General features: G+C 40.1%; 1 protein-coding gene across 1 annotated transcript in view; it reads right to left on the bottom strand.

The window, feature by feature from the left end:
• Window positions 1-12,720, bottom strand: part of Col4a6 (collagen type IV alpha 6 chain) — a 304,646-nt gene that overhangs the window by 150,684 nt on the left and 141,242 nt on the right. Inside the window, exon 3 of the mRNA XM_006970301.4 lies at window positions 6,097-6,180. Coding sequence (XP_006970363.1) covers window positions 6,097-6,180 — 84 coding nt within the window. The remainder of the gene's footprint in view (window positions 1-6,096; window positions 6,181-12,720) is intronic.

Raw genomic sequence — 12,720 nt, 5'->3', positions numbered from 1 at the left:
CGGCTCAGAGGAAGCTTCTTAAAGCCACCCAAAAGTCAAGATTGTCGAATGTTGCTCTTCATATCTCAGTAGAACACTGGAAAGCACAAGAACTCACTCTGTGGAAAACAATTTCAGAGCACAGTAACAGAGAGTATAAGGTTGATCATGGGAGGTGGTAGGTCCTTAAAGGCCACATAACCAACTGCTTTTTTTTTTTTAAACTTCAAGGTATACTGATATCCTCCGAGGAGAAAACACTAGTTGGCAAAGCTCAGGCATAACACTTAGTTCTCTAGAGAGCAAAGGAAGTCCTCTCGTCTTTGCAGTTGTGTATTCACCTTCCCCTCCAGCTACATGGCTTCTTTCTAATAGGAGCCCCCTTCTTGCAAAGAAAATAAACTCCATGTATGTTCCAATATGATAAAAAAATGATTAAGATCATCTGTGAACATCTGCTTGGCTATGATTGCAGCTTGAGCCAGAGCACAGCCACTAACTTTTAAGAGTATCATCAATTACCCTGGACCTGAATTATAATATGTAATTACCAAAGGACCTTTCCTACCCCCTTTCCCTTCTGCCACCCAGCAGCCACCTCCCTGCTCAGACTTGGCCCCCTTACTCTCCACCAAAGGGAAGAAACAAGTGAAATGCAATCCCATCATTTTTGCACAAGATTAAGAGGCTTTAAGGGAAAAGTTGGTGGAAAGGAGAAGGAAATCAGTGTCAAAAAGTTATGAATTATTTGAGAATGCCCTTATCTTGTTGGAGCAGATTGCTGGCAGTAAAAGAAAACATTTTTTTTTGCTCAAATCTCTTGTAAATACAAAATAAGAAGTTATCAGGCAAAAGAAGAGCCAATGTAAAAATCTCAGAGGAGTTAGGGAAAGCAGGATTCCAAAGCAAACAGTAAGAGCCAGAATGTGAAACCCTGACAACCAGTGGGATCCAATGAACAGGAGGAAGTGCCTTGGATCCTCCTTTTTAGTGTTGCTGTGTCCTTTCTGGATAGGAAACTTCCACATCTTTATAGTGATCTCAGACCTAACCCAGGACATGTCAAGAAGGCCTGGAATTATACATAGTCAGTTGGTCAGCCCTTTATGGAACAGTGTATCATGCTTGACAGCCATGCAGGGTATAAGAAGACACAGTGTCTGTCCTTTGGCTGTTCATCAGACTGGGCAGTGCTAAAAACTGATTAGTTTACTGTAATTCAGCATAAAAGGAAGGATGATAAAGTAGATAACATCAGTTTTATAGTTCATGGAAAGTTGATGCTTGTATTTAAAAGATGGATTAACAGAAGGAAGTTAGCAGAGAACAAGTACAAGTACAGCCAATGAATGGATAGCACCCTCAGAGTAAGTGGTGTTATCAAAAACACATACCTAGTTCTGAAAAAAAAAATATATATATATATTTCTCATATATATGTAACATATTTATTTCTCACATGTATATCAAATTATGAGAAATAAATATATTACATATATGTATATGCTTAAAATTTTGTTTTATTTTGTGAAGGGGCAAAAGTTTTGTAGTGATGAGAGGTAATGCTGGAGAGGTAAAGGCCAGGTCTTGGAGGACTTTGTACATTTGGTAATTAAGGTTTTAATGTGAATCTATAGGGGTGGGCATTGAAAGATTTTAATCACCAATTTCATAATGATATTTGTGTTTTGGAAAAAATAGGGAAGCACAATGATTAGGAGAAAATGAAGTAAGGGTCTGGGAGAACAAACTCTACTGAATTGCAGTACTTCAGGCAAGAAACGATACAGATTGAGATTGAATAAGCTAGTAGAGAAAAAAGCGAATAGTTACTAGATTGATTAAGGTAGCTAAACCGATGACAGATTGAAGGGAAAGAACACAGGAACGGTTGCTAGCTTTCTGGTGTAAGCAACTATTTGCTGCGCCATTTGCAGAGAATGCTTGGATTCCCCTAGGTAAAGATCATTTGTCCATTTTATGATTTGGGAAGTGATGTCCTACCCAGTTTGAGAGTTTACAAAGCTTCAGTTTCCTGAGAAACTGATCTCAAATGACTCAAGTTCTTGTTGATCTGCATCCTGCTGCTGCTCCCCCATCACAAGAAAACATATTTACCATTAAGTCCAGAACCTAGATGCACCGTGCACTAGTTGGTCAATTTATTCTCCTATAAACAGCTGGTATTCATATATCAGCTGACTTGTTCCATGGGCACCAATACGACTCGCAATTTTCTTGTGAATTAGCCAATTGATAATTCTTTCCTTCCTCCCTCTGTACCCCACAGACTTCTGCCTTATCCTACTCTATTCCCTGTTGTTTTATTATCATCCTGTTGGACCGTGTGTTAATGATCCTTTAGATACAGTGGATAGTGAGGAGTTTACCATGTTGTACATAAACACTAGAAGGCTGTGAAAACAGGTAAAACTGAAAATATTAAAAACAAAACAAAACAACAACAACAACAATAAAAATAGACCTCCCTCAATTTCAAACACACACACACTAACAGGCAATAATGCCTATAAAGGAAACATGAAAGGGGTAGATATGTCAACCTAAAGTGCTTTGGTTGATCCAATGGCAGGAAAACAAAATAAAAATAAAATCAAGAGAGTAACTCAAAAGAATGCTTCTTCTGGATAACAAAACTTAGACCCAAGAAAGAAGCTTGAAAGTCAAATATCAAATTTAAATGTCTAGCTTTGTTTTTAAGGCAACGACTTTTATTTAACACTAGGAGATATGCCATCTTTTAAAAATTGTCCTTTTATAGTAGGCTAAGATTTCAGTAATAGGATTTAAGTAAGTCATGTTGTACCGTCCCTAAGATGAGAAGCACAGTGAGGCTTTGCAAAGTGCAATGCTGTTCCCCCACACTTGGCTGGAGCTTTTACCAGGCATGGCATAATTTGGAGACATCAGTCCTCAATAGCTGCAGCGCAAAAGGGCTGGATTGTGGTTTGTAGGCATGCTAGGTGTTGGGAAATGTCCCAGTCAGTTCAAGAGGCCTTTGGCAAAGGAAAGGTACATACTGCCCATCAAGTTATGTAGTTGATGTGTCTTGAAGGAAGGAGGCGGCCTGCCAGGGGCTGCAGCATTGCTCAGGAGTGACCCAATCTTCCGCTCCCCTCCCAGCTGGAGAAGAACAGCTTGAAATCCAAATGGGGCCCTCTGCTCAGCTAAGGAAAACATTCTCAAATCTTTCTGACATCTGCACAAAAAGCAGACCAAGAGGTTGTCCTGCATGGTTAACAGTGCTGAAGCCAGATTAAACAACTCTGCTTGTCCCTGGAAATCTAGGAGTGCTGGAAGGGTGACAAAACAGGACACAGAGGTTTTGTGGCATTAAGCACTTACGTTCCCAGCTTGTCCTAAGAGCATGAGCCTTACTTGTTTGTGAAAATACAACATTCTGTCTCTTGCCTCATAAAATACAGGTTAGTGCACTGCAACAAGCCTGACAAATATTCTCAGAAATCTAAGACTTCACAAACAGACATTAAGAAGACAGTTAACTGTGGAGTCTGTGGCTTTTTAATACTGAAACTCAGCTCTGCACATTGATAGCTCATTTTCCTCTACCCTTGCCCATGCAACCACTCATATTTGCAAAGGAGAAGCCAAACTTGGCCTCCAGATGTTTGGAACTCAAATGAAGGCTCCTCACAGAATCTTGGGGAAAAAAAAAATCAAACCTCAGCCTTGGCTTAAGCGGTGAGGTAGCTCCAGGTATGTGTGCCTGGTGTAGGGTTGGTCTCACTTCAGATCAGTCATTGTTAGATGATCCCAGTGCAACAAGTAGTTGAGGGCTTCTCAGTTCCCTGATGGTTGAGTTTTAGTTTCCATTTCCTACCCACCACAAGCCATCAGGAAATTCTCTTTTCTGACAAACTTCACGTCTTCTCTGCTTCCACATGGGCCATTTTTATTTGCCATATCACTTCAAAGGATATGTGCACGAAATTCCCAGGAGACATGAACTTGCAGTAAATATGCAAGCATGGGCTGAGATTCACAGGTTGTCAGTGAATGAGGTACATTTCACTCACCATATTAGCAAAACTGTGGCAACACAAACACTCATATACCAAAGGAATAAGGATATGAATTCAAAGATGCTTTGTGGGGGTAATTTTCCAGTAGTTTTGAAGGTTAACACATATACATAATAATTCTGATCTTTACTATTTATGTAACTATCGGCACAAGAAAGTCTGTTTAAGTATTTTCAATGTAGCATTGCCTTTATGAAGTGGCAAAAACACAGAACAACTTAAAATGATCAGCAAAGACCATTCATTCAACTAGAGGTAGAAGAAAACCCCTTAAAGATGAATACACAAAGACACATACACACCCCAAACCAACCACTACCACCACCACCACCACCACCAAAACTGAAAATAAACAACTCCCCAACACATTTCTATTCTATTTGGGAACCTTTTTTTTTTTTTTAAATGAAGAGTGAATGTATATATGTGTGCACATTACTGATTTCACATAGAAAAGAGTCACAAAGACAGTAGTGGTACTGAGAAAACATCAAGGGAATCTTTGCTTTGTCGTACTTCTGGTACATTGATTAAAAGGAAATAAGGGCCAGCGAGATGCTTCAGATGCTAAAGGTGCTTTCTGCCAAGAGTGACAATCAGAACTCCACCTCTGAGACCAAATTGGTACAAAGACAGAACCAATATGGTACAAAATGGTCCAAGGAGAGAAAAAAGAGAGTTCCATCACTGAGGCCCAAATGGTACAGAGAGTTGTTATCCTCCGACCTCCACATGCATGAAGTGCCTTCCAACAAAATAAATCAATGTAATAAAAATCCTTTTAAAGAACGCACTGGCCTTGGTGGCTACAATAAACATAGCTTCACTAGAAGGCAGGAGTGGGTGAGTGAGTGAAGCAAACAGGTAAGAAATCCAAAGACCTACGTAATAGCTGGGAATCTGTCATCAATTTGCTGTCTGACTCCAGGAAGTCATTGTCCCTCTAAATCTGTTTCCTCTGAACAGTCAGTGGATAAGATGAAGAGCTCCCTAAAATGCTGTCCTTTTCTGAGAGCTTATGATTCTCTAACTTCATGTCTTTAATGTATAATGGGCATGATCCTCTCTGATGGCTTTTTATTCTTTTCCCTCAGATTCGGGCATAGTTTGACATTTCACTGTACTGCAAATGGAAGATAATGAAAGGGAAGGCAGAACGGTCACCGTGTTCCCTGTTTGGCTATGTATTTGAAGGTTTGGTTGACCTATTTATGCTACTACCTTCCTTTGACAGTGTAAGCTCTTTGGCTTATTGGAGTTTGATGAGAATGCAAACATAACATAATTCTAGAAGTTAGAAGATCTGAATTTTACACAGTGGCCCATAAGTTCTGGGAGAAAAACATCTATCTATAATTTTAGTAGAGTGAATGCCTTTGAATACATTTTCTACATTATGCTTAAAGACACATGTTTATTTGGTGAAAATTACATGATGGCTAAGTGTATATAGACACTGATGGAAATGCTGTTTATTGTGATTCATGTGGCACTTTGTATGGATGTGTAAAATGTATTTTAAAACATATCCTTTATTTTAATAGAGTATTCACAAACCATTTTTATAGTTGCCTGTATTTCTGAACTTTACAGCTTCCCCACACTCTTGATTCTATCCCCCAATAAGTCAGTGATTTGGAATAAGTTGCATCCCAATCTGTAGATAAAAACCGCATCACCTGTTCCCTAGAGTGGCAGGGAGAAACTAAGTGGATATAAATGAGCTATGAAAATTTCCACATATCTACAAACATTATCATAATCAGGTTCTGCACAATCGGACTAGCTTTTGGAAACCCTCCAATGACACTGTGGGGGAGCCTTAGCATTAAATCAGTGAAGGAAACCTCTTCATGGTTCCTCAGAGATTTGACCAGTGCCTTTCTGCTTATTAGTAGTGAGCAAAGCTCCTTCCAAGTTGTTCTCATCACTTTGCTTGTGCTCTGAAGTCATCAGAGTAAATTCTACACTACTTAATTTTAAAGGAAACAGATAAAACAGATAACATCCTCTGTGGACTATTTGTCTTTCAACAATGCAATAAGCAACTTACTCTTGTTCCCTTCTCAGGAGAGCATGTACAGCTTCCACTGCAATCTTGGCCCCCACATGGCTTTGCATAGGACTTCTTCTGTCCCTATTTAAAAAAGAGAAAACATTAGTAGATCATGTTAACCAGGAAAAGACATTACGCCAGGGAATCTAACCTTTAGTCACATTCCTTAACCAAGTAATGGACTAATGATTTCATCCAATGATGTCATTATTTGAAAGAAAGACTCCACTTATGCTAGTGTGATGGCTATTCTTGGTTGTCAACTTGACTATATCTGGAATGAACTATAATCCAGAAATGGAGGGCACACTTGTGATCTGAATCTTAAGGCAAGAAGACAACATGCCTTTACTCCAGATCTTGAGGCAGGTAGGCACAGCTTTAATCTGGACCATACCTTCTACTGGAAGCCTAGATAAGGACAATGAAAGAAGGAAGGGTTCATTTTTCTTCACCTGTTTGCCCTCGTCTTGCCATCACATCCAGAAGACCAGGTGAGACACCCAGCCTCGTGGGACTGAGCAGCTACTAGATTCTTGGACTTCCCATTCACAACCATTGTTGGGCTTGTTGGACTTCAGTCTGTAAGTCATTCTGATACATTCCCATATATTTCTCAGTTTGACTGTTCTTAGGCCACTCCTGAGAGCTCACCTTGAGGTGGTCCCTAGTTACTCCCTTTGTTACATTTTCAGGATCAGACATTATCTTCCACCACCAGAACACAAAATCTATTTCATTAAGGATGGCCATCTTTCTTGGACAACATTGTAATCTCAATACCTAAAGCAATGTGATGACCCTCAAGTAATGATTAATGACTACCGGATGACACCATGACATGAATCAAGACTAACCTAGAAGATTTGATTTTAACATGTAGGTCTTCATGGTTTCTAAGTCCTCTCTCTACCAGATCCACAATCCAAGGACTCCACATGGAGGAAAACTTTCATTCTGACCTTATCCACTTCGGAAAAACAGCTAAACATAAATTCTAAGTGATATCTACAACACAAACTTTATCTCTAGAGTGGATTTAGTATCATTTGACTTTTTGTTGTTGTTGCTTAATAATGGTCATTTTTCCCCCAACGAGAGAGGCATATTTATGAGCTGACCTCGCACTCAATCCTTCTTCCGTCTCTGTGTAATGTGTGCCTTTTCCTAATTCTCAGAGAACACTGTGAATTTTTCAGATTGTCTCTTATCTCTTTAGACATTCCCACAATATTTTATCACCACAACACCTCCATAATAAGGTAGTGATGGCAGAGCTATGACAAAATATTACTATTTTAGATTCCAAACACCTTCCCAACATGAGCTGTTTTATCTCTCTTTTATGCCTTTGACATGCTAAGTGGTACTTTACACTTTCCAGTTTGCCCTCCATTTTACAGTATGCACACGGGAAAGTTTTTCATGAGAGTAAGCGTAAGGAATACTCTGAGAGGAGGCAGCTTGGAGCTTGGAGCTGGTGGAGAAACAGAAGAAAATAAAAATAAAACCAAGAGAGCAACTCATTTCTGTTTCATGTATTTATTATGTTCCTTTGTAATCCTGAAAAGAAAGTGATAGGATTGATATACTGGTTCTAGATTTCACCCTTGATGTCATATTGTTTCATATGGAACATTTTTCTTCTTAGGATTATGGTTATTTTGTATTTGCTTGCCCATACATTCCTGCATTTTAAATCACTCTTCAGGGAATGTTTATAATTCGTGGGAGGAGAAAACAGTTATACATGCTATTAAATGGGGAAAGTTATATCCTTCAACTGAGAATACTCAATGGGTTTATTTTGGAGCTATGTTCCATTTCCACATGGCAACTGTTTGGTCTCCCATAATATTAGCATATCAAACTGGAGGCAGGGCTAAGCAACAGTGAAAAATTGGTCTATAATAGACAAAGAGCTTCCATATTTCTACTATAAAAGTCATAGAGCTCAATAAGATAGGAGAATAAAATGCCAATGATAGTAGCTGAGCAAAAATACAAGGAGCAGAAACTAAGGTTTCCTAGGAATTCTCCAGAACAAGCTGATAGGGAGGCATCACTGCTCTCTGTCACTGATGAAAGTAACCAGAGAAGTCCCATTAGTCATTTGGCAATTTCCTGTAATGCTGGCTCTGGCAGTATCCACAAAATTCTTCAATTACAGTGATGTGGGCAGAGTAAAGACGCTAAGAAAGTCGGTCCTCTATCCTGAATTGTATGGGGCCACTCAAATCTCAGTTTTCTCAGTAGTCATTTCTACCATTGAGTACTCTCACCTTCCACTGAAAATCCAACCCTCCGTTTACACCTACAGAAAATTAAAACTATGAAGACCTTGGGAGATAGTCTAATGCAGTGTTTTTCTAAAACTCTACTAGACCAACATTATCACTCCTATTACAAATATTTATTATTTTCCTTTGTAATCCTGAAAAGAAAATGATAGGAATAAGTTAGAAGGATGCAAGTGGCTTGATCTGGTGGTGCAGGACTATAATGCCAATTACTTGGGTGTCTGAGGAAGGAAGATCACAAAGTCAAGGATAGTCTGAACAACTTAATGAGATCTTGCCTCAAAATAAAAAAGTGAAAAAATATCTTAGAGATAAAGCTTAATGGTAGAGTGCTTGCCTAGTAGATGTAAGACCCTGGGTGTGATGCCCAGGGCAAAAACTAAAGACTTTATCAATAGTTTGAAACCCATATATTATGACATAATTCTATTGTGAAGAAAAAAACCAGGTGATTTAAAATGAAACAATATGTATTTTGATATTGAAAATGTCCTTTAATGCCGGGCGGTGGTGGCACATGCCTTTAATCCCAGCACTCGGTAGGCAGAGGCAGGCAGATCTCTGTGAGTTCAAGGCCAGCCTGGTCTCCAAAGCGAGTTCCAGGAAAGGCGCAAAGCTACACAGAGAAACCCTGTCAAAAAAAAAAAAAAAAAAAAAACCCGAAAATGCACCCATAGTTATAATGGAAAGTATAATGACATAGTCAGCAACTCACAGCTGTGTATTGAATCATCACAAACATGGCATCCTTCTGAATTGGTGATGCTGGCCTATGGCATTGATAACTCAAATGTCAGGACTGTGGTTGAGATTGGTGACACGAGTCTCTGAAGCAGTAAATAGCTCATTATAACACTGTGGAAAAGTGTCATCTTATGAGATCTCCATGAGTAAACTGGGGGTGAGGGGACAACAGAGGGGAATGGATGGGGGATGAGAACATGAGGGAATTGGATGGTCGAGCTGGGGGAGGATCAGAGTGGGAGAGCAATGAAAGAGATATCTTGATAGAGGGAGACATTATGGGTTTAGGGAGAAACCTGGTGCTTGGGAAATTCCCAGGAATCCACAAGGATGACCCCAGCTTAGACTACTAGCAACAGTGGAGAGAGTGCCTGAGATGGCCTACCCATCAGAGTGGTGACTACCCTAACTATCATCATACATTCAGTAACTGAATGAAGTAGATGCAGAGATCCACAGCCAAGCACCAGGCTGAGCTCCGGGAATCCAGTCAAAGAGAGGGAAGAGGGATTATATGAGCAAAGGGGCATCAAGATCATGATGGGAAAATCTACAGAGACAACTGAACCAAGCTCATAGGAACTTTAGACCGACAGCTGTGGAACCTGTATGGGACTGGACTAGGCCCTCTGCATATGGGAGACAGATGTGTAGCTTGGTCTGTTTGAAAGGCTCCTGGCAGTGGGATCAGGATCTATCCCTGGTTCATGTGCTGGATTTCTGGAGTCCATTACCTATGGTGGGACACCTTGCTCAGCCTTGATGCAGTGGGGAGGGGCTTAGTCCTGCCTCAACTGAATGTACCAGGCTTTGCTGACTCCCCATGGGAGCCGGTACCCTTTTGGAGGAGGGGACGGAGGTTGGGTTGGGGGGGGGGGAAGCTAAGGGTAAGTAAGAGGAAGGCTGGGAAGGGGATCTGTGGTTGATATGTAGAATGAATGGAAAAATTTCTTAAATAAAAATATCAGCTTGTCGCTTTTTAATTTGGTAGCTTTACTAAGGAACACTAATGCCATGGAAAATCATTTCAATATATAAAATGTACCTATGTTCTGGACTCTGATAATTATACCCATTTTCACTTACATGAATGTAGGTCCGAATACAGTATAATTCATCACAGTGTACATCTATCCTTCAAGGCCCTAAACTATTAAGTGCCACTTTTGCCAGCATTTAGATAATCAAATATATGGTTGACCACTTTTAAAATACCTTGTAAGAGCAAATTCCTTGTGTAAGAGGCTCTAATGGAGTTATTTTGGTCTGAGACATAAATGGTAAGGAGCATATCCTAACACTTATGATCTTAATGCCAGTTCTATCCCACTACTCTACATGTCAATGCCACATTCAAGTCTCATATCTTCCCTAGCCAGCTCAGCTTCAGTGAAAAGCTGCAGGACTCAATGCTCCCATCACTGAACAAGCATCACATATTGCTATGGGACAGTCTTTCCAATGGTCCTCAGGTTGTGAGGCACAACAACTTGTTTCTTCAGCCATATGGTGATGTTTGTGAAGAAAAACCAAGCTTTTTTCTTCCAATATAGTTCCACAAGTGTTAAAGAGGAAAATCTATGTTGTATCTACTGCCTGAGGTATTATTATGTTAGTTAAAATATACAAATTATGGGCCTAATGAAATAGCTCTTTGAATTTGATGAACTGAGTTCAATTTCCAGGAACTACACAATGGAAGAAGGAGAGAACCAACAGACTCCTAAAATTTGTCTTCTGACTTCTACACACACGTGGTGGCATTTGTACATGGGAACACATACACCTCTTTCTCTTAATATACATATACATACATAAACACACAAAATAAATTAATGAGTGTAATATAAAACATTTAAGTACAATTATAGAGTTGATCAGTACCAATTTAAATCTCAGCTCTAATATTTGAAGGTGGGTGAACTTAGGGGAAGTGAATTTAAATATTTTTATTTATCCTTTGAAAAATTAGCACATTCTTATTTGTCTGCTATTACTCTTCCCTAGTGCATACACCTTGTCTACCTCTTAGCTTCATGTCCCCTTTTTAAAATTGTTATTAATAATCACAGCTGACCTGAGCCCATGGGAGCACATGCACTCTGGACCAACAGTTAGGGAGCCTGCATGTGACTGACCTAGGCCCTCTGCATGTGTGTGACAGTTGTGTAGCTTGGTCTGTCCCTGGCGCTTAGCTGGCTTTTGGGAACCTGTTCTGATTCTGGATTACCTTGTCCAGCCTTTATGTGGGGTGTGGGGAGGAGCTCGACTTGATGTGCCATGCTTTGTTCAAGCCCATGGGAGGCCTGGCTCTTTCTAAAAATGGGGACAGAGGAGGAGGAGATGGGGAGGGGGTAGATGGGAGTCGGAGAGAGGGAACTGGAGGGAGGGGAAACCGTGGTCAATATGTAAAATAAATGAAAAAATGTTAATAAAAATTAAAAAATAATTGCTTGAGTCCAATTAAGTGTTAGGCATACATGCAAGGGTGTGGGGCCACTCACTGCTGTGTGGGCCACCTACCAGCAGACACGGTCCCCAAAGAGAGTGATTCTCTTTACCTCAGCTACTACTAACTGCTAAGCTGCTCCTCTGCTAGGCATGGGGCCTTGGAGGCCCCTTATTCACCCATACTGGATTTTTTTTGCCAGCTTAATCTTGTGCAGGCCTTGTGTAGACAAGCACAACTGCTCCGAACTGGTGTATGGAACAGCCATGCCATCATTTCAAAGCTTTCCTCCCCATCTTCCAGATCTTGTATTCTTAACACTTCCTCTTCTATGATGTTCCCTAAGCTTTGAAGTGGGTAAGTGTGTGTGTGTGGGGGGGGGCGATAGCTCTCATACGCAGTGTTTCAATCAAGAAAAGGGGAACAGGATGTGCAGTCTAGTCCAGTGGAAGATTCAGTAAGTATATAATACAAAGTACTGAAGTACCTAATAGCTTCCAGTGTCAATTTTCATCATCATGTTAATGTTCACTGTGTCAGACTACTTAACATTTCTGCAACATTTGACCTTGCCTCTCTTGAACTGACCACCAATGTGATATGCCCTGGTACTTTCACAGCATTTTATCAATTCAAATAGATATTTGGCTGGGTCAGAATGTCCACTTGGATTTGCACATGTTAAATAGTTTTAATATCTCTTCCTTCTCATATCCACCTCTTTGTAGATACTGTTTATCTGCTTTCTACCTTCATACCCCCTTTCCTATTTACTACAAACCAAATTTCTAGCTAGTTATTCAAACCCACCCCGAATACCATCTTCTTGATGAAGATATCAAAAATATATCCTCCCTCTTCTAACAATTTCAGTAGATGTTCTAGTCCTCTCATTTTGAAAATTCCATTCTGTCTTAATTTGCTCAGTTGATTCTGCCCTCAGACTGGGGTCAGGATTATGTCTGCAGCTCTGAAACCAGTAACCAGCCAGGAAAAGGATGGCAAATAATTCCCCCCAAAACAAGTGAGTTTCTCATGTTACACCTGGCACTCCCACTTTCCCCTTCATTTAAATAGTTATATTACTTTGCCCCCCTTCACCAGAAAATATGTTTCCAGAAATCATGG

Source organism: Peromyscus maniculatus, chromosome X, assembly GCF_049852395.1.
Source record: "Peromyscus maniculatus bairdii isolate BWxNUB_F1_BW_parent chromosome X, HU_Pman_BW_mat_3.1, whole genome shotgun sequence".
In the NCBI taxonomy this organism is placed as follows: domain Eukaryota; kingdom Metazoa; phylum Chordata; class Mammalia; order Rodentia; family Cricetidae; genus Peromyscus; species Peromyscus maniculatus.
The sequence above is the reverse complement of the archived record's forward strand: the minus strand, read 5'-3'. Positions and strand labels throughout refer to the sequence as shown.